Here is a 25,455-nt window from a genome sequence, read left to right as displayed (position 1 = left end):
TTCATTTACCTTTGCTGAATAAAGAAATCTACATGCCTCTGCCGACAGAGGCATGTAGTGTAGACGTACCCTTAGATACAACATACATAAGCTATGGAAAACGATCCCAGATGTAGGTTTAACAGTAACCAAAACTATATTAATATGAATGTTAGCATTCTGACAGTCTTCTATCTTTCATTTTCAATGAAGATGGGTTTTGGTCCGGTTTAAACACTCCTCTGCCCTGTTTGTAACTCAAATATAAGCTCTTGGAAACCAAAAAGTGTAACTGACTAAAAGCAAAACTAAGACAGGCCAGTTTCATTTCAGCTAACTGACAACAAATAATTAAATTTACTTCTGTACACAGGCCAAGGCTAATAAGTCCTATTTTGATGGCTTAAATGGTGCATAATTAAAGTAACCTCAATGGGAAAAAAGGCTTTACTATTTTTCCCTATTTTCTCTTTCACCATTTCAACCTCATCCAGTTGTTTCTTCTTCCTGTCCTCTTCATTTCCTCCTTATGACTGGAGGGGAAGGGGGCATGTTAATAGACCACTTAACCTTGTATAGTCCATTGAAATATGTATTAATATTTATGGAAAACAATTTGTTCCACTTTGTGTTTACAAATGACAATGAGTTAATTTCTTAGACCTGAAGAAGAAGTGTATGCAGGTTTGAAAGCTTGTCTCTCTCTCCAACAGAAGTTGATCCAATAAAAGATATTATCTCACCTACCTCGTCTCTCTTACCACCAATAAAGGCACTTAAATTAATGATGGCCTTTTAATTTTGTCAAATGCTTTCCTCACCATATGATATGATGAATGGTAAATACAGCACCTGGGTAAAACCTACCAGATTATAGTGTCCAATCAGAGTCTAAATAGATAAATTTGAGTTTACTATGTACTGCAGTTTGCAATATATTAGAACTTGAGCACCAACAGTGTTAACTGCCTCAATAGCCTGGATTTTCATCTTCTCCTTTCTTAATCAAAACAAAACTTTTAAAGTAAAGTTAATGGATAAACCCGACAACAGAAATTAAGAAAGAAAAACAGAGGTTTTATTTCTTTTTAAAATTCCTTTGGTCTGGCATACATTACCGTGAGAAAGTGATCTAAGTTATGCAACCTCAGCTATGTGAATAGCGTAGCTCAAGTCAAAGTATTTAGATGCACGTGCTGTGGTGTATTCACTAAGGAGAGTCAAAAGTAGATGTTCCCCCATCAACTCCCCCCTGTACTTTTTGTTCTGGTGGAGTACCAGACTCACTGGGAGATACGTGATAAATCGACCGCTGGCGGAGCGATCGCTGCTCATTGATCCAGCCTGCAGTGTAGACATACTCTCTGTTTCAGCCATAAATTCCTCCCAGGCATTTCAGGGGGAGGAATGAAGTGCCCAAACACAAAAGCCATTGTAACCACTACATTTTATCTTAAAATACATGCACACTCCAGTTCTGAGTTTAACTGTAGAAGCTGTAAAATAAACTATGCAAAATGATGCTATTATCAACTAAAACACACTGAAGTATGGGCCTGATCATCTGTCTGCTGCCATCAAAGAATTTGCTGCTGACTTCAGTAGGCTTGGGTAGTATCAAATGCTGCTCTTCTATATTTTTACAGACAATGTAAAATTTGCCTGGTTGGAGGGTGCACACCCCATTCTCCATTTCCCCCTCTATTCAAAGATCATCATCACAAAAGGAGAAAGAGTGAGCAGTCAGATCAATGTGTCATGGACAACAATGTCCTCACTCAAATCTCAAACTTTACATTATATTTATTTGTGACTAGAGCCCAAAACAGACCTAATCTTCAGTGGCCTCACCACTGATCTTATGTAAACAGGCACTAGAGCTAGTGTAATTGACCCAGGAACAATCATCCCAGTGGATTCATTGGGGGCAGAAGAGGATCCTATGCTCCACCTCTTCCTCCATCCTGACAGTATAACAAAAACACAAAACAAAACCCCAGGACATTGCTAGACCACCTCAATATCGTATTAATCTTGTGGCTGAAATTTTAGCCATTTGGGACCATCTGACACTTCCTGGGGTGACTCTAACCTGGAAGGCAGGACCAGCAATGCTCAGAGTATAGAAAGACCAGGAGAAAGTAAAGATAACCTTTATACAGCCCTTAATGTCTCCCTCCAACCAGCCAGCATCAACCAGGCTCCAGAATGTTTAATATATACAGATTCTATGTATCATACATGGCAATATAAATGTGAGAAAAATTGGCATTTTTTTTAAAGGACTAATAAAAGGTATAGAATAAGTATCCAAAACCTCAGAGAGAGGTTTCCACAGAAATCCAAGATAGCTGCACACATCTATAAGGAAACTGAACATAGATTCATAGAATATTAGAACTGAAAGGGACCTCAAGGGATTACTAAATCCTGTCCCCTGACCTCATGGCAGAACCAAGCACCATCTAGATCATCTCTGATAGATGTCTATCCAATCTGCTCTTAAATATCTCCAGTGATGGAAATTGCACAACCTCCACAGGCAATTTATTCCAGTGTTTAACCACCCTGACAGTTAGGAAGTTTTTCCTAATGCCAAACCTAAACCCTAATGGTAACTACAGTTACCTCTACCTCCCCTCCACAGGAAAAAACAACAACCTTTTCTCTGCTTCACAACCATTTAAAATTTTTAAAAAAAATCTTCCAAGCCAAAGCTTTTTACACCAAGTTCATCCCAAACAGAGTTTTTCTAAAATCAATGAAAACAGATTCTTATAAAGAAAGAAGCATTGGCATAACCTGTACTGAAACCTCATGGGCATAAGGACAGTAGCATAAGATTATTCTTGTACTTACTTTCGATAATTCAGTATCCTTAATTTGATGAGAATCCTTCATGCACTTCCAAACATCTAATACAATTTCTATGAATTTTTGTCACAGAATAGAAAGGGTTTTTTCCCCCTCTCTTTTGCCCCTCACCCCTGTTAAAATTTAACAGATTTCATGCTGTGTATTTCCCTAGTAACATTTGATACAAATTCAGTATTGTGATATGGAAACCAATATCCTTATCTCCTAGCTCTGTGATGTGAATATTATGTCATTTCAAAATAACTACTGGATCGCCCCCTGTTTCCTATGCTCGACAATCCCCCACTCCCTGTCCGTGAAAAGCCCCTGCTTGCTGCACTCGCCAGCACCCCCATCTCTGGCTGCTTTTGTGGAGAGAGAACCTGAGGTCATTCTGTCGTGCAGTAGGAAAAACTTTTCTATATATATATAAAGAGAGAGAGAAAAGCAAACACTCAAATATATTTCACAGACAAATTAGCCTTATATTCAGAGAAATAATAAGAGTTTTCTAATAACTGTACTAGTTAAAAACAGGAGTTCCAAAAGAAAGTTTATTTTCTGTTTTCTAGCAATAACATCTATGAACAGTGACCATGAAAGAAAATCCTGTACCATCTTATTGGACAGCTCTTCTTTCTCTGTCCATTCAGAGTCATAAATATGGACTCCAGTGACAAAAATACATATTTATTGCTTTCATATGTAACTTTTCTTAGCCCTACACAGACAACACATATTAGGATGATCTGGATTCTACTCTTTCTTGTGTATGATCAATAGAATTGTTATCCTTTAAATGCAAACTCATTTAAAGAAGTCATTTTGAACAGGTGGCACAGAAAGTTTTAGCTGAACTCCAGGCTTTTAATTACTGTGGATAATCCTGTGTGATTCTAAACTTCCAGTATGGCTGCAAGAGGAAAAAAGCTCTTCAGTAAATTTCAAATTGTGCACATTTGATATTCACTGAGACACAATAAAAATGGAGCAAAGCTACATTTTAAGATAATTAAACTAATTATCATTTACATTAAATCTCCTGGCAGTGTACAGGAGCCTTAAAGTGTATATAAAACAAAGATTCTATATATTTTCAGAACAGTGTAAAGCTTTATGAACTTTTCACACTTCTGGAGAAGTGTAAAGGAGCCTCAGTGTAAATGAGAATCAGGTTCAATGTATTTAAAACACACAACTCTGCACCAAAGCATGACCATGAATTCAGTTCCCCACTTGGGAACAAACGTGTATGGCTCCCAAGGCCTCCTATAGGAGCCTGACACAGGATTCTGAATTTGATTTTAGGCCCCTTCATAATGTTAGTCCCTTTCAATTCAATCAGCAAGAATTCTATGCAGTATCAATTATACAGTTAAAACAGCAAAACATATAAGAATCTAAGTTACAGAATCCTGGAGTGGACAGAAGAGTAGGTTGCACTACAGCCCAAAATACAATGGGAATGAAAGGACATTCTAAACTCTGAAATGTAACATATATGTTAAATCAGATTCTGCATCTGATGCTTGGTGTGATGGGGTGTCGGGACCCTGAGGATCAGCACCCCCCAACCCTGAACTAGGGGGAGGGGAGCGGAGATGCTATGGGCCCATGAAGCGACTCCCCTGTGGCAGTGCCAGAGCTGTTCCCAAGCCACTACTGGCACATACACAGAAGCGTGTGGGGGCGGCGTGCCGGCTGGGAAGACTGTGCCTGCATGGATGTTCTGGCAGCAGAGCACCAGGTTTCAAAAGTCCGTGCTGGCAGAGATAAGGGGGGAGAGTTTGATGGGGGGACAGGGTCCCTGGAGCTGGAGCAGGTGCAGGCTTGGTGGAGACCTACCCCTCCCAGAGCAGGAGACTTGCCAGTGTTGGCCGGCCCATGGGGTTCAGGAGGGGAGCCAGATACAAATTGCTTGCCCATGTTCCAGAGGGCAACCACCTACACCAGCCTAGAGAGGATGAGAGCTGAGGGTAGAAAGTGGGCTGTGTTGAGGGCCTTGCTGGAACCCGTGGGTTAGTGAGTTGTGTGGCATGTCCCCACCAACCAAGCAGAGGCTCTTAGGGTCCTGGGTTGGGACCTGAAGTGGGGGAGGGCCCTGGTCCTCCTACCCTCTGTGAACTTCAGATGCAAAAATTGAGAACTGTTAATCCAAGCCAGGGCCAAAGGGCTAGCTGTATTGGCAAATAACTTGATACAGAGTTGATAAGGACCTGGGGTGAAGGGAACACAGTTGGAATAGAGTCAGGACTGCCATCCACTAGCTCACGATGATGAGGTCTCTGTGTGCCTGAGTGAGCATTTAATGGAGCATTACCGCCCCCCGGACTGGGACACTTGGACATAATCATGGTATGTACACACTTTGATTACTGCATGCAGCTCTCCTTGCCTCATCTCAAAAAAATTATATAGTAGAACTGTAAAAGGTACAGAGAAAGGCAACAAAACTGATTAGGAACACGGAACAGCTTCCACATGAGAGATTAAAAAGACTGGGACTATTCACCTTAGAAAGGAGACAGCAAAGGGTATGATAGAGATCTATAAAATCATGAAAGGTGTAAAGAAAGGGAATAGGAAAATGTTATTTAGCCCTCCACTTAATACAAGAACCAAGGATCATGCAATAAAATTAATAGGCACAAGGATTCAGGCAAACAGAAGGAAGTACTACTTCATGCAATGCAATCAATGAATAGAACTCATTTCCATGGGATGTTCTGAAGCCCAAAAGTATAATTAGGTTCAAAAGAGAATTAGATAGGTCCATGAATGGCTATTAACCAAGATTTTCAGGCATACAATGCTGTCCTTTGGTTGTTCCTAATCCTCCAACTGCCACAAGCTGGGACTGGATGAAAGGGACTGGATGACTCAAAATTGACCCCTTTTGTTCCTTCTCTCAGAAGGTCTGGTACTGGTCACTGTCAGAAGACAGGATAAGTGAACCATTTGTTTGACCCAGGACAGCCATTCTTATGCTCTTTGAAGATATGCTTGTCATTTAGCATTTCTCTACAGAATCATAGAATACTAGGACTGGAAGGGACCTTGAGAGGTCATCGAGTCCAGTCCCCTGCCCTCATAGCAGGACCAAATACTGTCTAGACCATCCCTGATAGACATTTATCTAACCTGCTCTTAAATATCTCCAGAGATAGAGATTCCACAACCTCTCTGGGCAATTTATTCCAGGTTTTGACTACCCTGACAGTTAGGAACTTTTTCCTAATGTCCAACCTAAACTTCCCTTGCTGCAGTTTAAGCCCAATGCTTCTTGTTCTATCCTCAGAGGCCAAGATGAACAAGTTTTCTCCCTCCTTCTTATGATATCCTTTTAGATACCTGAAAACTGCTATCATGTCCCCCCTCAATCTTCTCTTTTCTAAACTAAACAAACCCAGTTCTTTCAGCCTTCCTTCATAGGTCTAGACCTTTAATCATTCTTGCTGCTCTTCTCTGGACCCTTTCCAATTTCTCCACCTCCTTCTTGAAATGTGGAGCCCAGAACTGGACACAATACTCCAACTGAGGCCTAACTAGCGGAGAGTAGAGCGGAAGAATGACTTCTCGTGTCTTGCTCACAACACACCTGTTAATGCATCCCAGAATCATGTTTGCTTTTTTTGCAACAGTATCACACTGCTATCTCATATTCAGCTTGTGGTCTACTATAACCCCTAGATCCCTTTCTGTCATACTTCTTCCTAGACAGTCGCTTCCCATTCTGTATGTGTGAAGAATTCTGGACAATAATTACAACCAATGTTTCGAGGTCTCATCAGCATAGAAAGGGTCTAAATGTCTCATCCGAGAATCATTTAGCACTGAACAAAAATACATTCTTTCTGGGTATCTCTCACTTAATTCATTCCTTGCCATCATAGTAGTCTTGGTGCACCTTGATCCTTCCTGTACTTTGCCTGTGGCACACATAGTTGAGTCTCCTGAGGGCTAGAATGCTTTGGTCTAATTCTGGGTATTGAGCTTACTGTGTGGGTGTTGGGAGATGTTGAATGATCTGTAGTGTGCAGAAGGTGAGAGTAGGTGATCTAATTCTTCCTTCTGGCCTTAAAAACTCCGCAACTCAATGTGATTCCTTTCAACAACACATATCAAAAATAGACAAATAAGATCAACCCAAAATATTGAATCAGGTCATCCAAATAAGTGGGGTGTTATGTTCTTCTCAGGTAGTCGGCAGACTACAGAATGTCTCCCAAATAATCAGCCCCAAACTGCAGGAATGATCATTTGGTACTCTCGGTACATCTTACATAATAATGCTAATGCAATCACCAACGAATACTGTAGCATTTTAATATGGATATTTTAAATATTTTAATTAAAACTAAAGTAATTTTAAAAAATTAAAATGCATTAATGTACAGAAATTCATTTTAACTCCTTCACTTATCACAAACATAAAAAATACCACAAAATGCTACTGTAATTAACAACGGTAGGGTTTTCAGAAAAAAATGGGATTACTATCATAGTACTTATATAAAAGTTCTTATATAACAAAATAATTAACATAATCATTTGATACCTTTATTTTTTCAACTCCATTTTTGAGGGACTATGAAAGCAAATTTTCAAAACAGCATATATGTTTTATGCTATGTGTAAAAAAAACATTACAGCCCACAATTTTTCATGCTACATTATGACTGGTTTCATTACTGTTTCAAGATTTAATTTATTGCCAAAATATGAATGATTAATAAGAGATGCAAAGCAACAGCCAACAAATAGTTAACCAGTATATATTATCTGTTCTGTAAAAAGCATTCAACCAAGTGAATCTCACTGGGATTTGACAACAGATTATCCCGTCTGTTCAAAGACAAAATCATCCACACTTCCTGCCCAGTGATTACCCAGAAAACGGCATCCCAAATCACATGACCTGATGCAGTAGTAAATTACAGTTGCTGGGCAACAGTAATACCGGTGCAGATGGCTCACTGTAGTTGACATCTTAGCTATGCAGATTAATGTATAATTTACTTGTGTTAAAAACTGGACAAGAGAGGTTTCTGGGCTAGTGCTAACTTGCTTAAAAGCCTGTTAGAGTATTTTCTACTTAAAATGGTCAATTTAGGTGTTGGAAGTTCAGAGGTTTCTTGCCGTACACTGAGAATCGTTCACCTCTTAGTTTTGTTGTTGATTTTTTTTCTTGCATTAAAGACACTTGAAGCCACAGGATAACAATACTTTTAAAATGATAAGAGTAGTAAAGTAGGCATTCAATCTTCCTATGATACCCTGAATTAAAGAGTGCTAACATAGGCATTCAGTTTTCCCCTGATAAAGAATAATGGAAAATGTATTGGGTTCTTAAATGGGCATGATTCAGAATGGAATAATAATATTGTGTACATACTTAGCATTTTCATATGAGGAGCTCATCAATTCTTCCAACAAATTCTACTTAGTGTAAAAATATACATTTTATTCTACTTTAAATGGATCTTTCTTATAGCAAAGTAGACTTAAAGGAGTTACAGTAGAGATTAATTTGATCCAAAATCCCACATTATTTCAGTACATAGCAATGTGTAAAGTGTAATTTAGTAACAGTAGAACTCCAATCATATTAAGAGTTGAATCTGATATATTTAGATACTAATAAATAAAAGTAGTACATACATAAATAATCTTGATCTGATTTTTTTTAAAACTTTTATTCTGTCCGCATCTCATACTTACAATAGTTTATGGAAGGATTTAAACACCTTCCACTTTTTTATTTTGCATCATGTTCTTCATGTTGTAATCAGTAATAAATACTCTTCAAGATGAAAGTTTTATAGAGGAATTGCTGCATCACAGCTTTTTCTACTGCTATAATAAAGTCTAGACATGGAATCTAGGTTTGTAGCTGTATCTTTATTTACAGAGAGTTTCTAGCCCATGCCACTTTCTAGTTCTTGTACACTAGCACAATGCTGCAATTTTTGAACTGTATGCATTATAGATAATGTTTAAATTCAATAAAAGTCTGTCTCTTTTAGCATTTTTCGAAAAGAAAATAATTAAAAGACTCAATACTGTATTAGGTTTACACAACATTGTGCACCTTTAATGCAACATTATGTCTGGGAATTCAAATTCACAAAAGTCATAATGAGGGTTCCCCCAGGTATGCAATATATTTATCAGGATGTAGCTTGATAAATTAATGAATGGGACTATATAATGAGGTTCCCTATGATAGCAGGGAATTGGATTACATGACCAAAAAGGTTCCATTTCAGACCTTTATTCTATGCTCTTACGTGCTTCTTAGTAACAAGATACTCCCAAGATACTAAAAACAGTATTTTGAACTATTGTATATAATTTTTAACAATCTTCTTAACATAAATATAGAAAGATGTTGAGTTATAATTGCAGTGGAAATCATAAATGAGTTTCCTCAGTTTCTCTATTTAAATGCTTAATAATATGCATTTAACATGAATCTTACCAAAACTAAAAGGGTGTCATAAGGAGGAGGGAGAAAACTTGTTCACCTTGGCCTCTGAGGATAGAACAAGAAGCAATGGGCTTAAACTGCAGCAAGGGAGGTTTAGGTTGGACATTAGGAAAAAGTTCCTAACTGTCAGGGTGGTCAAAAACTGGAATACATTGCCCAGGGAGATTGTGGAATCTCCATCTCTGGAGATATTTAAGAGTAGGTTAGATAAATGTCTATCAGAGATGGTCTAGACAGTATTTGGTCTTGCCATGAGGGCAGGGGACTGGACTTGATGACCTCTCGAGGTGCCTTCCAGTCCTAGTATTCTATGATTCTATGATTCTATGAAAACATCTCCTCCACAAAGACAGAGCATAATAAAATATATAATGACAAGTATTGGTATATAATTATTATTGATAATAAAGAACATTCCAACATGGTAATAAAATGGAAGTAGATGGTAACAGGGAAATAGAAGGAAAGAGTAACTACTTTACATCACTAAAAGTGTTCAATGAGTTATCTGAATGTCAGAAGAGAAGGACTGAGATAAAGGTAGAATGAATTTTTTGAAAGCAGTAAGATCTCTAATGGCATGTGGTATCAAAGAGAAACCTACTGAGGAGATCTGCAAAATAGAACCAGGATATATATAACATTAAGAGCTTTTGAACTTGAGTGAATCTGACTCTTTATAGACATTTAATGTAATGAACAAACAGGTGCATTATCTCAGTACAATTCATGGCTGAGCATGTGTTATGCATCTTCTTTGGTGACACTCTACTAGCTAAAGGAGACCAAGTAGAGATGTTCCTGCTTTTTGACTGTGGTTCCAGCAAAGCAAGAGTTTAAGAGTATTCTCACCACCTTCTTTGCCCGTGTCAATCGGACTACTCATATGCTTAAAGGTCTGGAGGCCCTATGTTCAGTCTTGATTCATGACCTATGTTGTTGGCTGTTAAAACAGAAAATGTAAGTATGAAAATAAAATGAAGGAAAAAAAAAACCCAAAATGATTACATAACAAAACATATACATATTCGTGTGTGTATATGAAAAGAGAATGGGGGACAAAACATCAACTGTATTGAGATTTTTTTTACCTTATGTAAATATTGCTAGGCTCTCATATAGCACAGTGATGAATGGAGTATAAATACCTAGACAGATTAGAGAGACATATGTTGCCAGACACATTCTATTTATGGTGTGCTTTCAGTCTGGAATATGCTGCACAAAACAGAAGACAGATAATACCTTATCCAAAGACATTTGCAGTGTAAGTTATTTCAGTGACATGGTGCAAATGATCTAATCTAGCAGTACAGTTATCACTTTTGGGTCTGGGTTATAATGAATTAGAGTGGCTAGGCTTCATATAGAACATGAATTTTAACTAGGGTTTTAAATGATGAGGGTGACTGTCTGGTGTTACTTTGTACTTTCTTCTGTGCTGTCCTGATGCAAGCGTGCACTTCTGAAGTTAGTCTGCATGGCCACTATCCTGTCCTTATTCAACCCTGCTCTTCAAGAGCCAATTCTATTATGATGCCTGTAAGAAATCTGCCAACTGGTAATATGTGTGTAGGAATTGCCATGCTGGAGCGAACTAGTGGTTCAATATCCCATCACAGATATCGCCCAGCATCTGATGCTGCAGAGGAAGGTGAAAAGATTCCTGCAGAAGGCAGTTATAGTACTTTACACAGGAATAATCATGGAACTAAACAATGAAGATCCTCTGTTACATGCTGCAGCTCTTCTCTCTACTCTAGGTTTATCTATTTATTTTTTCATTTAGAATTGTCTTTTTTGTGGACAGAGACTGTGCCTGAAAAAGAGAGATTTCCAAACATAAGGGGAATAAATGGAAAGCATATAGACATGAAGGAATGATATAAAATGGGCTACAGAGCAATATAGTAGGAATATTGATATGAAAGAATGAGGATGAGGAAATGAGAGTTTAGGCAAGGAAAACTGAAAGGGAACATTAGAAACTTAGTGATAGAAATGAAGCCGTGTTAGTCTGGTGTAGCTACATAGTCCTGTATTTTATTAGAAACTTAAATGTTCAGCAGCAGATGAGAAAAATTCAGTGAAGTGATTTCAAAAGGTAAATGTTGTGATCACTGTGGTGAAAAGGGAAGATTATTTTAGCAGCATTTTGGATGGACTGGAGAGGAATAAGGACAAACCAGGGGAAAAGATTTTGCAGTAGTCAAAGTGACAGATAATGGAAGAATAAAGTATTGCTTTCAAGCACGATAGTGAAAAGAATACCTGCCCCTGCTTCTGGAATTTCCACTACATGCATTTGACAAAGTTGGTCTTTGCCCATGTAAGCTTAGGCTCCAATAAATTTGTTTGTCTATAAGGTGCCACAGGACTCCTCATCGCTTGTGAAAAGAATGTATAAGATGTTGTATAGAAAGAAGCATCAAGATTTGGCAACAGTCAGGGCATTAGATGAAAAAGGGGATAAGAAGGTAATCTTGAGCTTAAAAAAGGAGAGAAGAGCTCAGAGAGAAAAGATCAGGAATTCAGTTTTTGTTCTGTTCCTTTGAAGAGTGTCACAGAACATCCAGAATGAGATTTCAGTGAGATTGGATATTAGAGGCTGAGAAGAAGGGGAGAAGTAAATATGGGAGTCATCAACATAGAGCTAGCAGTTGACTAGATTAGAAGCACTGCTCCTTCATTTATTGAAATGATTGCACTGTGAAATAAGTGCCTTACCCATGTTTATTTCAAAGTATGGTATGAAATTCAAATTTTCTTTTACATATGTATGCAATCAGATGGTCTTAAAGGCAGCTGTATTTATTGTCTCAATGTATTGAATTTCATACCCAGGCATAGTGCCTAACTTAAAGAGTTAGTGGAAAATCAAAGATTTTTTCAAATACTTACAGCTCTCTCTAAACCAGTTTGGTTCAAATACAATAAAGGCTCTTGACTATTTCCAAGGAAATCTGATATTTTAAACATAAGTTTTGAAGAAAGAAAGAAAGAAAGAAAGAAAGAAAGAAAGAAAGAAAGAAAGAAAGAAAGAAAGAAAGAAAGAAAGAAAGAAAGAAAGAAAGAAAGAAAGAAAGAAAGAAAGAAAGAAAGAAAGAAAGAAAGAAAGAAACTTTGAACCATGCTTCAATAACTGAATACAAAATGGGCCACAGAAATTTTATCAATTCAAACCACTGCACAAACAGGAAAAATTCTGCGGGGGGTTTCCGGGATACAAGAGGTATCACAAAAAAACTCTGCTGCATCCAGAAAACACGTTTGCTCTTCCACTTCCTTTTGTGGAAGAGCAAACATGCCCTTTCGGAAGCCTTGTCTTCCTCATTCTATGAGGAATAAGGGATCTTCCAAAATTTGGCCCAGTGTAGAAAAACTTCTTTGAAAAAAATGGAAAAAGGTATAGTGTATACCTAGCCTAAAGGTTATAAGAACTTCATCTTTGAATATAACTAACATCGCTACTACAGAGACAAGGTGGGTAAAGTAATATATTTTATTTGATCAACTTCTGTTGGTGAGAGAAATTAACTTTTGACCTTACATAGAGCTCTTCTTCGTGTCTTGGAAACTTGTTCAGGGTATCCTGCTCAACAAACTTTTTCAGCTTGTATTTGGCTATAAGTAGCTAACACATATTTCAAGTGACCATTCAAGGGGAAGTGGCCAATTAAAAGATGAATTTGGGCCAATAAAAATATTTCTTCACCCACTTCATCTTTCTAAAATTCTTGGACCAACAAGGCTACAACACTGCATGTCACATCACTATGATAATACTATTTTCTATTATAGTATTATGATAATACTATAATATTTCCTATGGTTGCTTAATGATTTTTGTTTCTAAACACCGTTTCTGGACTGTTCTCTTGAGATCAATTATTCCAAGCCTAGATAATCATCCAATTATTTTCCTGTAATTTGATCCAGCACTAAGTGCCACTGAGCTAGCCAGATTCAGGACATGGGAGTCACAGCAGAGTTCAGTGTACCAATGTTTCCCTTTAACTCTCATTAAAGAACACTCCTGCATAAAAAGTCACATGTAACATTCTCCAGCAGCAATATTCTCTGGTCATACCACTTTATCGTGTCCTGCAATTTATTCCAGAACCCACAGACAGTAAAACACAATTCACTCCTCCCCTAATCTTAGAATTTACAAGCATCAACTCCAGTGCAACTTTTGATATCCTAGGAATGGACTCAAATGAGTCTGAACTCATTGTATCCAGAGGAGCAGAGAGTTACTACTGGACAGCTACAACAAACCTTTTAAATTTCATTTATTTATTAAAAACCTGCAAAACAATAAATAAATCAAGTTTGCCAGAAGCAGACAGGTCATTTGTCACCAGGAACCATCCAAAAATGGTATATGCCTGTCAATGAGATGTATCAATTATCAATATACCATACCAAAGCTAAGCACAACTGGTGACTTTCTCAAAATTCATTTTCAAGCATTAGTTATTGCCCAGCTCAGGCTTCTTTCCATTAGCTATCCTAACCATTTAAACTAAAACAGAGGGAGAGAGAGAGAGAGAGAAAACCAGACCTCTTTCTGGTTGCTTCATGACTGATTTATTGTGTTTTTCTTTCTTGGTGTACCAGTTCTACTGCGCTCAAATATGTGGGTAATGCCACAAACACAGACATTGAAAACATACAAACCCAAAATGCAAGCATCTTAGGTAAATTAGAGTAGTGGGGGTTTCAAAACAACAAGAAGGCTCCAGATATGAATGTGAATTCCCATGGAGAGGATGTAAACAGCACAAATGTAGTATAGAGGTAACTAACTGAGCTAATCCACACATCAAATTAAAAAGTTCATTTAAAAACACAATATAGTTATATTATTTTTATGGACCTATTATTACAGTTACAAAGGTGGAGATCAGGGTTGGGAGTGGAGATAATGAACAGAAAGATCTCTCAATTTTAAGGAATGGTCTACTTTGTTGAAAAAAAGTTGAAACCCATCAAATTACAATTCACCAGCCAGATTTTTAAGTGATATACACCTATGTAGCTCCAAAACTCTGCCAATCTAGACCACCTGAAGCTCTGAACCTATATCTATTTCAAACACAAATGTCCACATTTGTTAGATTAAATGTTCCAGATATTAAAATAGAAAGAACTTTTAAATGTCTTATTTATTTTGTACCATCTGGACTGCTTGTTTACTTTTACACCTCACTCAGCAAACAAGCTAGTCAGTGTCACTTTCATTGCTTAGTCATTGCTAGATCAGTTCATCTTTCTGATTCACCTATATGAGCACAAGACTATGGCATGTGGGTTACAAATACAGCAGGGGAGCATTTAAATCCAAAAAAAAGTAATACTTTGTTAAAAAAAAGTTTCATATTCCATTTCATCTTACTTATTGTTTCTATTGTAGTCATGTTTATGAGCTGGGGATGTGGACGGGAACCAATTCCCCAGGAGAAGCCCCACTTGGCCCCAGATGCCTGTGCAGCTGGGGCCAGGAACCAGATCCAACAGCTGGGGCTGGGAGATAGCTCTGAGTAAGGGTAGGAGTGGGAGCTCCACAGGATGGTGGCTGCTCCAGTCAGGCACAAGCAGTCTACAATCTAGAATCTCACTTAGTCAGTTAACTGTTTAAGCATTAGAGTAGCCTACCATTTAACCAGTTAATTGATTAATTGGGGTTTTACATCCCTATTATGAGCCCCTATCAGAAACCAGGACCCTATGGTATTAGACTAAGTATAAACACAGAACTGTCATTTTCCTCCAAAAGAGATGTGAATTGTTCGCTTAAACAACCCGACCTTCTCCTCTTAACTTGCTATAATGGGCCTGTGTGATCTACCACAAACCATAAAAGCTTCTGAATTTAGCCATAGTGAATTTTAATTCAGTTTTAGGCTTAGCATGAAAATCAGTGTTAGATGCCACTCACCTCTGTTATATGTGGATTGGGATTAAAGCCACACTGGCTGCAGACCACGGTTTGACACTGTGTGCAAGTATTGTAATTGGCCTGTTCTGGAGTATGCAGCAGCAGTTCAGTGCTAGTGCAAAGAGGACAGAAAGTTTTCTTTGGGGCTGATTCACCGTGTGCAGCTGTAATTATTTGTTTCTGTGAAGGCTTACCAGGCCCTGGTTGCTGGCCTGATGGTTTTGTAGGTCCTGGTTGCTGTGATGGTAGCTTTGCAGGCCCTGCTGGCTGAGGAGATGGTTTTGCAGGCCCTGGCTGCTGGGATGGCTGTTTACCAGCTCCTACTTGCTGAGGGGATGGCTTTCCAGGCCCTAGCTGCTGAGTTGGTTGTTTAACCGGCCCCATTTGCTGAGGAGATGACTTTACAGGACCAGGCTGCTGAGAGGGTTGTTTACTAGGTCCAGCTTGTTGAGGGGATGGCTTTGCAGGACCTGCTTGCTGTCCTGGTTGCTGAGATAGTTGTTTTGTAGGGCCTGGGGGCTGTGCTGATGGCTTTGTGGAAGCTGGTGCCTGGGATGGCATTCTAGCAACATCTGGTAGCTGGGGTAATGTTTTGGTAGGACCTGGTTGCTGTGGTGAAGGTTTTGCAGGACTCTGTTGGTGAGGTACCTGCTTTGTGGGTTCAGATTGCTGGGGCTGAGTTCTCTGTGCCCCTCGTTGTTGAGATGGTTGCTTGGCTTGTTCTGAGGGAGGGCCTACTGGCTGACCAGGCCCTGGTTTCTGAGCTTGTTTAGCTGCCCCAACCTGCTGCTGTTGGGGTGGCAGTTTGGAAGGCCCTGTTTGCTGGGGTACAGGTTTGATGGGCTCTTTTTGCTGACTTGTTGGCTTTGGAGATTGTTGCTGAGTTGGATGCTTTGCTTGTCCTTTTTGCTCCTCAGGCTTTCCCTGGTCTTTCTGAACTGCTTTTTGTTTCCTATTGTCATCTTCCTTGGCTGCATCTGAGTCCGATATCAAATCAAAAGGATTGAACTTGTTTACAACTGAAGTGACTGCACTTAATGGATTGGCCTCAGAGAGGAAGCTAGGCATCATACTTGGCTTCTGATCTTCTTTAAAATCAGTCCTGGATTTAGATTCTCGTAGACTAGTGGAAGAAGGGCTCCTTCCAGGAGATCGTTGTTCTGTCTTCAACACATCTACTGTTCTGCTTTTGCTTAAACTGGATGGAGGCTTACCTGGCTGTCTTGCATAGTGATTGGTATCAAACTCAGGATGTCTGTGGAGAGAAAAATATGGTAAAATGAAAAAAGTAAGAAATTAACTATAAATTAGTTGCAATTATTGAACTTTTTGTAATAATTATTTTAAATGTAAATAAAAATAAGGTAAGAAAGTTAAACATTTGGGCTCCTGCATCTGCAACTGCTTATTGCATTGAAATATTCCTCAGTAGGACTACTCATATGAGTAAAATTACTCAGGTGCATTTTCTTTCAAAAGTCTGAAGTGCTTCAAAATTAATCTGTGATTTTCCATTTCCTCTATACCTAGATGGCTAACTCTTCACAGTATCTTTTGGGGTATATACTTCAAACATGGACACAAAAAGAACAGAAAAAGAGAGAGGTGTTCCATGATTAGCAGGTCAAAGAATGGCCATTCAGGAGAAATACTAATGATACAAAATGTTGACATAATTGTGCTTTGGCTATTTAAGCCTACTTGTAGTGGTGTATTTACAACTGAGTATGCATCAGTGCTCTGAACCTAAAATCCTAGTAGATCAAGAAGTCGAGGTGTCTTTTATTATAGTATTTACACTGGCATTCATGAATAATACAAGAAAAACATCTCTTCATGTGGATGAAGCACAGACTACCTAACAGAATAATGCTTTTGCTTCATGATTAATAGCACTTAAATTATCCCTCCCCCTACCTCAAAAAACAAATTTTATCTGACAACAAAATGCTATCTGTCTTATTCTGCTGGGGTTTTTCCTTCTGCCTAGTCTTATTTTCCTTTATTTTATAATAGAATGCCAAGCTAGAAAAAAAAGAAGCCAAGTAAAGAAAATAAGTGCAGTATGGTGTTTTAATTGTTGCTCTATTGTTTTGTACCTGGAGGGGAAGATATTCTATTCAGTCCTCTCGTAGCTAAGTTAAAGGGTGTGTCATGATGTTCAGTTTTGTGCTATCATTGAGTCTTTGCTAGAGGATATATTTTCCCCTGTGCCACCATTATGTTGCAGGTATACGATTAATTGTCATATCTCAAATTAAATATAATCCAACATTTTCAAATATGTTATTTCCTTATATACAGTCATGAAAAACAGGCAGTCACTCATTATGGTGAATCTATTATATAATCTGAGATCCATGACTACAATAAAAACAAACTTGCAGTACTTAATTTTTTATTAAGTTTGACAGAACACTGTCAGTTATAAATAGTAGTAACATGCTAAACCGGATTTCAAACAGCTCATGTTACCATAAACACACTACTTTAATTGGTGAATTATTTGAGCTTTCATAAATCCCTGATGAACTACCCTAAGAAAAGCTATATCATAGCCATTTTTTATTCTTAAGATTCTAGCAACTCACAATTTCACATCAATCCTTACTTGCTTTTTTAAAAAAGTTAATTGCAGTTATCCAAAACAAAGTTGTGAGGAATAAAAACTCCCATGGATGGCTAGTTTCAGAGGGGTAGCCATGTTAGTCTGTTTCAGGAAAAACAATGAGGAGACCCGTGGCACCTTAAAGGCTAGCAAAATTTATCTGGGCCTAAGCTTTCATCGCCTGGAACCTACTGTGTCAGGTGCATGAAATGGAAATGTCAGTTGTGCAGGTATATATACTTATGCAAAAATGGCTGTGTTGCTATATGGAGAACCAGTGCTAATGAGGCCATTTAATCATAATGAATATGGCTCATTCCCAATAGCTGATGAGAAGGTATGAATACCAAAAATAGAGGAAATTATATTGGTAATGAGCTAGCCAGTCTCTACTCAGAACCAGTCTGAGAGTGATAAGTTTGAATATGAATTCCAACTCGGCAGTTTCACACTGAAGTTTGTTTTTGAAGCTTTTTTGCTAAAGTATGGCAACTTTCAAGACTTTTATTATCATCGTGTTAGCTCTACCTATCAGGATTCTTTCAATGCTACACTTTTATTCCCTCCTCCCTCTTCCCCCAGGTTAGATACATGGATTCCTGGGAGATTTATTACATGAATACATAACCCATTGAAGAATTGTTTTATTGACTTCAATGAGTATTGAATTGGGCCCTTACAAATAATAAAGTTATGCCCAGTATGGTCCAACCATGAACTGAGTCCATAAAATGTTTGCATATTTACTACAAAGCTTTCTAGCTGCCAGGCAAGCCTATCTGTTTTTAGTTCCATGCCACTGTGAGGTACATATTGGATGAATCGAAAGGTGTAATTATTATGTTATTATTATATTATATAGTGTATGCTTGCCTGAGAATTTATCAGCTATTGTACTAGTAAAGGCTGCGTATGGTTCTGGAATGACTGCTTGTAACTGTTTTAGAAGTTTGAAAACTTAGGTTCAAAACAGCAAGACTCAGAGAAAAAATGGAGGCATGATCAAACAGCCTAACCGTAGTGTAACTGAGAATAGTGAATACCAATGCTTTGAGAAACAGAATTTTAAGTTCATGTCAGGAACTATGAGGTTAATTGCAATTCCTCATGCATGAAGCCAATAGAAATTAAGATGAAAAATCAACTAATGATGACTTTCCAGGTCTAATTAATTGTGAACTTTTAAAAATACTCATGAAAGAAGCAGTCAGTCTCTGCCAATATTATCTGTGAATATGTATCCCTTAGAAAAAGGAATATCATGACAAAATTGGCACCAATTTCCAATGCCCTACTCAGTTTTTAGTATACCAATATCTTGTTACCCAGATTATTACTGTTTTGTTGAATTAATAATAAAAACAAAAAACTTGAATTGAACAATTACTGCTTGATGTTACCGGGCTTCATGTTTACAGTGGAGACCATGTTTGTTTTGCTGTTCCTCATAAATGAATGAACAAGGAAACATACTGTACCTAAACTGTGGAGGAAAATGGCTTAGAGGACAAATGTATTGAAGCCTTTTATCTTTGCAATAATAAAACTAGATTTAGTCCTTTAGTTTTGGGCAGAGGAATGTGGGAGTACAGTTTTTCTAATCTGTTCTACATCCATGTGACAATGCAATTTTAAGAACCACCATTCATTGTAGTGATTCACTGCTTTTATAGTTTTTGATACTCATGTATAATACAGTACTTAATTTTCATTTTTTTTCTAGCAGGGAATTTCCTGTTGCCAAACATTTTTAAATGGAGAGGACTCCATAATTTTAAAAGGGAAGCTGTTTTTGAGTTCTTGGGGGGAAGTCCTTTCTTTGAATCCCAATACCTTAATTATTTTCTCTCTCTTTCTCATTTAGGCCCTGATTCAACCAAGCACTCAATTTCAGTTCTATCATTATTAAGGCTTGATTCAAAGCCCATGAAAATCAATTGAACTTTCATATCATCATGTTTTGGTTCGGGTCCTGAATAGCTTGAAAACTTTCTTGATTAAATGAGACTGTTTACACCATCCACTAAAATAAATTCTTTTAAAGCCAAAATAAAGTATTAATATTGAATGCTAATTAAATGATCCTTCATATTTACAGAAAATACATATATATGAAAACAGATATTTCCTGCTGGGAAGTGTTTACTTTCCTAGATACAGTACATTTTTGTACTAATAAAAGACTCTATTCTGGAAGAATAAATACAGTACATAGGAAGCATTAGTGCTCAGGATAGGCTACTTTCACAACACTTATTCTCAAAATACAAGATCATTTTCTTTCAGCAGTGACAGACAGTTGCTAATCTATTTAATCATTTAAAATTTACCTGAAAATGAAGGGGCTTTACTAGAAAGTGTCCTAGTCATCTAATGAGTTCTTACAGTATGGAACTAATCTTCCACTAGTGTAAACAAACTGGCATTGTGCCACTGACTTTCTAGAGAGCTAAACTGATTTCCATGAGCTGAGGATGTGGCTCTATGCGATTCAGTTATTGTACAGTCTACTAACTGAAAGTTGTCTCATTACCTTCAGAGGTGCTGAGCACCCAAATCTCCCACTGAAGCTAATAGGTGCTACAGTTGTTCAACACCACTGAAAAATCAGGTCAGTTTTATATAGGTGGTTCATTTAAAGCTCTCAGATTTTTAGGGAAAAGTATTGGAGCTTATAATTAAAGGGTTAAAGTGTCATAATATGATTTACTTGCTCTTATATCAGACCAGCTGCTGCATTTCCAAAGACTTGAAAGCACTAGCCCTCTAAAAATATATATAACTATGGTGCTAATTTTATACAGGTGAAGGGGCAACTCTGTATCTTATTACTTATATTGCTTGCTATTAAAAAGTCAGTAGTTGTCGAGATGTGTCACACAATGGTATATAGAATATCAATTTCCTGTTATATTTAGAATAGGAAATAGCAATGGTAGCTCAGAATTTCAGATATACTGTATAACACTTCGGATATGATGGCTACCACTCTACACTGAAAACAAAATTCATTAATATAAAAAAAAACCCTGAAAGGCAGTGCAGTAAGGGCACCATAACATCATACTACACAGATTCCGAGCTTGAACTTTGGTGTCACTATTTGAATCATACTAAAATGAAATTAGAATATGCAGGCTATGAATGTAGTATTGGGAACAACCCTGCACTGGCAAGCAGACAGAGTAGATGATTTAAAAGATCTTTCCTATCACAAATGTATTTGCTCGTGTAGGGTTACTCTTCAAAGCAACAGCCTCCCAAAAGAAAAAAAAAGTTTGAATTTAAGGAATTTCAGCACCACCAAGCTAGCCAGTTGTTTATGTCAAAGTCATTGTGTGACTGGTCTAAAGGCTATGGAAGTCAATTGAAGGACTCCTACTGAGACCCATGAACTTTGGATTAGGGCCCTCAAAAGGCAGTCTCCTTCCCCACAAATCCTGCCAGCAACAGCAAAGAGCGAGTAAAGCCACCGAGCAAGAATGGATACTTGGTAATACCAATAAGCATGCAGACATCTTCCTCCAAACTGGTAGATTAACCTGAAAACAATAAACTTTTAAAACCTGCCTGGTTTTGTGATATCACAAACTGCTACATAAATAGGGATTTTGAGCTTAATTATGCACCACTGTTTTCAGTGGGAGCTAGGGGCTATTGGCTATAAAATTCTGTCCTTCACAAACTTTCATTATTTGTCCATTCTGAACAAACATGTCAGAGATACACAATGAAACCTCAGTTTCAAGAAAAATGGACACAGTCATTTTAGGTGTAATTCCACTGACCTCTGTAGAGTCCCTGTAGGGTGGATTTGGTCCAATCCTTCTTTGTGTGAGTGTGTTCTCTAGCATTCACTTATATATGCCTGACATTATATAAAATGAATTGGCATTTATCTCGGGTGAGGTCAATAGGCCCCAAGAACCAGTGAAACAGGTAATTAAAGGAGGTTCCTTTTTGAATCCTACTTCAAGACAAACAACACATCTAGCCCCTGGAAAGTGTAAACTGCAAACTAGCCGTACCTGGATTGAGAAACGGGCACTTTCAGGACCCTGGACAAGGAAAAGGGAATCCTCTATCTTCCCATGATCATCATGTGAGTTAACAATACTTTTACCAGCACACAAATTCCCTCTTTGGGCAAGCAATACATTAGGGGTTCGAGGGAGAATAAAGAAGTGAACTGTTTTAGCTGCATTAGTAGGAGCAGACAGCACCACACAAGCTACAGAAGTACTAGTCGTCTGCCCCCGAAGATTTAAAACACAGAATAAGAGAAGACATAAGGGGAAAGCACACGGGGAAAACACAGATCCTTTGGTCCTTGACTATCTAAACTAATCCACTGTTACTTGCAGAGGCGGATTAAAGACCCTCCAATACAATAATGCCCTGGAGTTTGGGAAGATTCAGCGAGACTCCATCGCTCCAGTAGCAGCCGCCACAGAACGCCTCGGCGTGGGCAAAGCGCTGCCGGCTGCTATTCTAGCTTGGGAGAGGGGCACCCCCAGCCAGCACCTCCATGCAGAAAAAAGCACCACAATTGTTGCGTCTGCCGCCCTCCCGCTCCCTTGACACCGAAGCGACCCAGCCCTTGGGTCCGGCCCGGGAAGGGGCAGGGGAAGCAGCCCCCTAGCCCGGAGGAGGGTTATTGGTGACTAGGGAGAGCAGACGCTGCATCCCAGGGTCCGTACTCACGCTCCCTCCCCAGCCGCCTGCAATGCACCCGGCAGCCCCCCACCGGGCGGGCAGGGACGTGGGCCGGCGGGGAAGGGAGATGGCTGTGCATGCCTGTGCAGGGGAGGCGGCTCCGCGCCGGTGGTGCCGGGGAGGTTTCCTTTGGGCAGCCCCTGCGCCCTTGACATGACAGCGGCGATCTGTCTCCTCTCCTCCTCGCTCAGCTGGCTCAGATCCGCCTCCACGCCGGCGGCCAGCCCTCGCCCTCCGCCATCCCCGGCCGCTGCCGCAGCCGCCAGCCCTTCGGGGAGCCCGGCCAGAGCGTCTCCTCCTTCCAGGCTCGCTTCGTTGCCCATGGCTGGAGGGCTGGCTCCTCACAGGCGAGCTCCAGGCGCAGGCGAGGCGGGATGGGCTGGTGGGCGGCTCCGGCCCCGGCCTCGTTCACGTTGGGGAGTCGGGCGGCTAGTCCTCGGCAGCGCCCGCCGCTGCCTCCATGGCTCTGGGGCGCTGGCTTCGGCCGCTGCCGGGGAGACAGAGAGAGCAGGCAGCCGAGCGATGCCCGCCGAGCGCTGCCAATGTCGCTCCTCCTCCGGCGGAGCGCATGCTCCCAGCACAGGGCAGGTGGCTTCCTCCCTCCCCGCGCACACAGCGGCGGCCCCCTCCTCCGACGGGCGCTTAAAGGAGACGCGGAGTCCCCCGATCCCAGGGCACCCTCCCCCCAAAAGCGAGACCCTCCCAGCTCCTTAGCAGACACGAGCGCCGCGAAGAGAAGCTGCCTCCGACCAGTTTGGGGCTCCTAAGACTCCCCCGGCCAAAACACACGGACAGACACACACAGAGCCCTAGACAGACAAGTGTAGCTGCTCCAAATACATCCCAAGCCATAGACCTGGAGTTACACCAGTGCTGGAATTGGCACTGCTGGAGGTGTTGGGCACCCACTGGCTTGAAGTGATTTCCATCTTGTACAGGATTTACAGTTTGGTTCAATGGTTCTGGTTCATAACATCCCATCATAAACATGGGTCCAGTAACCGAGAGCAGCAGCAACTCAAAATCTCAGAGCCACCCTGTGGGTTTTGACACACCTCAGCCAAAATTGAGCAAGGGATCAAATTTTGCAGTCTAACTGTACCTTATACACCTAGGCCCTACAGCACCCCAGTTTTTTGGTTTTTTTACAGAGCTTTATGTTGGATTACATCAGAATCTAGTTCAGTCTACTCTCTTTCTCTGAAGACTTTGGAGGGCAAAGGCCAAAAATTGGATGGATGCAGCTGCTGGCTCTAGATTAGCATGGCGCTTTTGCATGATGAATTAGAGTATGGGTTTATTTTGCCTTATCTTGATGCAATGGGTCAGTTACGGTTGATCAGCCTTATGACATTTTAGGGTCTGGACACCCTCAAAAGGTAGAATCTAGCTTTCAAATTTCATCTCCAAAGCAGACGGTTTGAACATTGCACTTTAAAAATAGCTCAGTGCAAAACATCACATGAAGCAGAGAAAAGACCATCAAAGGGAAGAGGAAAGGTGGTCCACAAGCGCAAGAGTTGCCGGTCTATCTCTGATGCTGTGGGGCTGTCTGAATGAGGGGTGTGAATCCATGCATGGTTGCATACAAAAGCAAATATAACTGATAGGAGAGAGTGAAATACCTTCTTGCCCCATTGAATCCAATGAGAGTTTTGCTGCTGACTTCAGTGGGGCCATGATTTCACACTATGTATTCGTGAATCTTAAAACAATTACAGACATGTTTGTGGAAACTGACTTTCTTCAAAATTTTGTGACACGTCCCTTCACTTATGAATAGCAGCTATCCATCCTATAAGATGGTGTAAGCACCAAAGCAGTTCAGTTAGGGGATATCTACACTTGCAGCCTATTTCGGAATAGGGCTGCAAATGTAGGCATTCAAAATTGCAAATCAAGCCCAGGATTTAAATATCCCGCACTTGATTTGCATCTTCCCGGCCGGACGCCATTTTTTTTTAATTGACAAGCCCGGAATAATTGCCCGCGTCTACACGCGGCAGTGAAACAGGCATTTGAAATAAAGCCCTATTTCAAACTACCTGTTAAACTTAATTGCAGGAGGAATAACAGGTAGTTCAAAATAGGGCTTTATTTCGAACATCCGTTTCACTGCCGCGTCTAGACACGGGCGGTTATTCTGGGCTTGTAAATTTTAAAAATGGCTCCCGGCCAGGAAGATGCAAATCAAGCGCGGGATATTTAAATCCTGGTCTTGATTTGCAATTCCGAATGCCTATATTTGCAGCCCTATTCCGAAATAGGCTGCAAGTGTAGACATACCCTTAGGCTATGTCTATATTCGCAGCTTCTTGCACGAGTAATATGCAAATGAGGCTAAGCGTGGAATATCACCGAGCCTCACTTGCATACCTAATGAGCCACCATTTTTTTCAGAAGAGGCTCTTGCGCAAGAAGGAGCATCTACATTGCCCCTTCTTGCGGAAGAAAACCCTCTTGTGCAATTCCATTCTTCCTGAAAAGTAATAGGTGTAACGGCATTGTGCAAGAGGGTTTTTCTTGCACAAGAAGGGGCAGTGTAGATGCTCCTTCTTGCACAAGAGCCTCTTCTGAAAAAAATGGTGGCTTATTAGGTATGCAAATGAGGCTCAACGATATTCCACACTTAGCCTCATTTGCATACTACTTGCGCAAGAAGCCACGAGTGTAGATATAGCCTTAGTGTGTGTTATAATGCAGCATCACAAATGGCTAGGAAGTCCAGTGCAACAGTCCTTGAAGTGGATAATGTAGGGGTAAAAGTTCAGGACCAGAGGATGAAGCCAACACACAACTAGCCCCTGAGGCCTGCTGTATTTTCCTTTCATACTCTTCACTGTCTTCTCTCTCAACAACCTC

At 39.8% G+C, this 25,455-nt stretch overlaps 1 protein-coding gene across 1 annotated transcript in view; it reads right to left on the bottom strand.

Annotated features, from left to right (window-relative positions):
* The window catches only part of PCLO (piccolo presynaptic cytomatrix protein), a 501,171-nt gene extending 477,996 nt beyond the window's left edge, over positions 1 to 23,175 (bottom strand). Inside the window, exons 1-2 of the mRNA XM_089778439.1 lie at positions 22,675 to 23,175; positions 15,270 to 16,524 (exon numbers count right to left, since the gene is read on the bottom strand). Coding sequence (XP_089634565.1) covers positions 15,270 to 16,524; positions 22,675 to 22,916 — 1,497 coding nt within the window. The 5' untranslated portion in view covers positions 22,917 to 23,175. The remainder of the gene's footprint in view (positions 1 to 15,269; positions 16,525 to 22,674) is intronic.
* Between the last annotated feature and the right edge of the window lie 2,280 nt (positions 23,176 to 25,455).

This window comes from Pelodiscus sinensis, chromosome 1 (genome assembly GCF_052426305.1).
Source record: "Pelodiscus sinensis isolate ZL-2025 chromosome 1, ASM5242630v1, whole genome shotgun sequence".
Lineage (NCBI taxonomy): Eukaryota > Metazoa > Chordata > Testudines > Trionychidae > Pelodiscus > Pelodiscus sinensis.
Note: the sequence above shows the minus strand (reverse complement) of the source record. Positions and strands in the feature narration are given on the sequence as shown.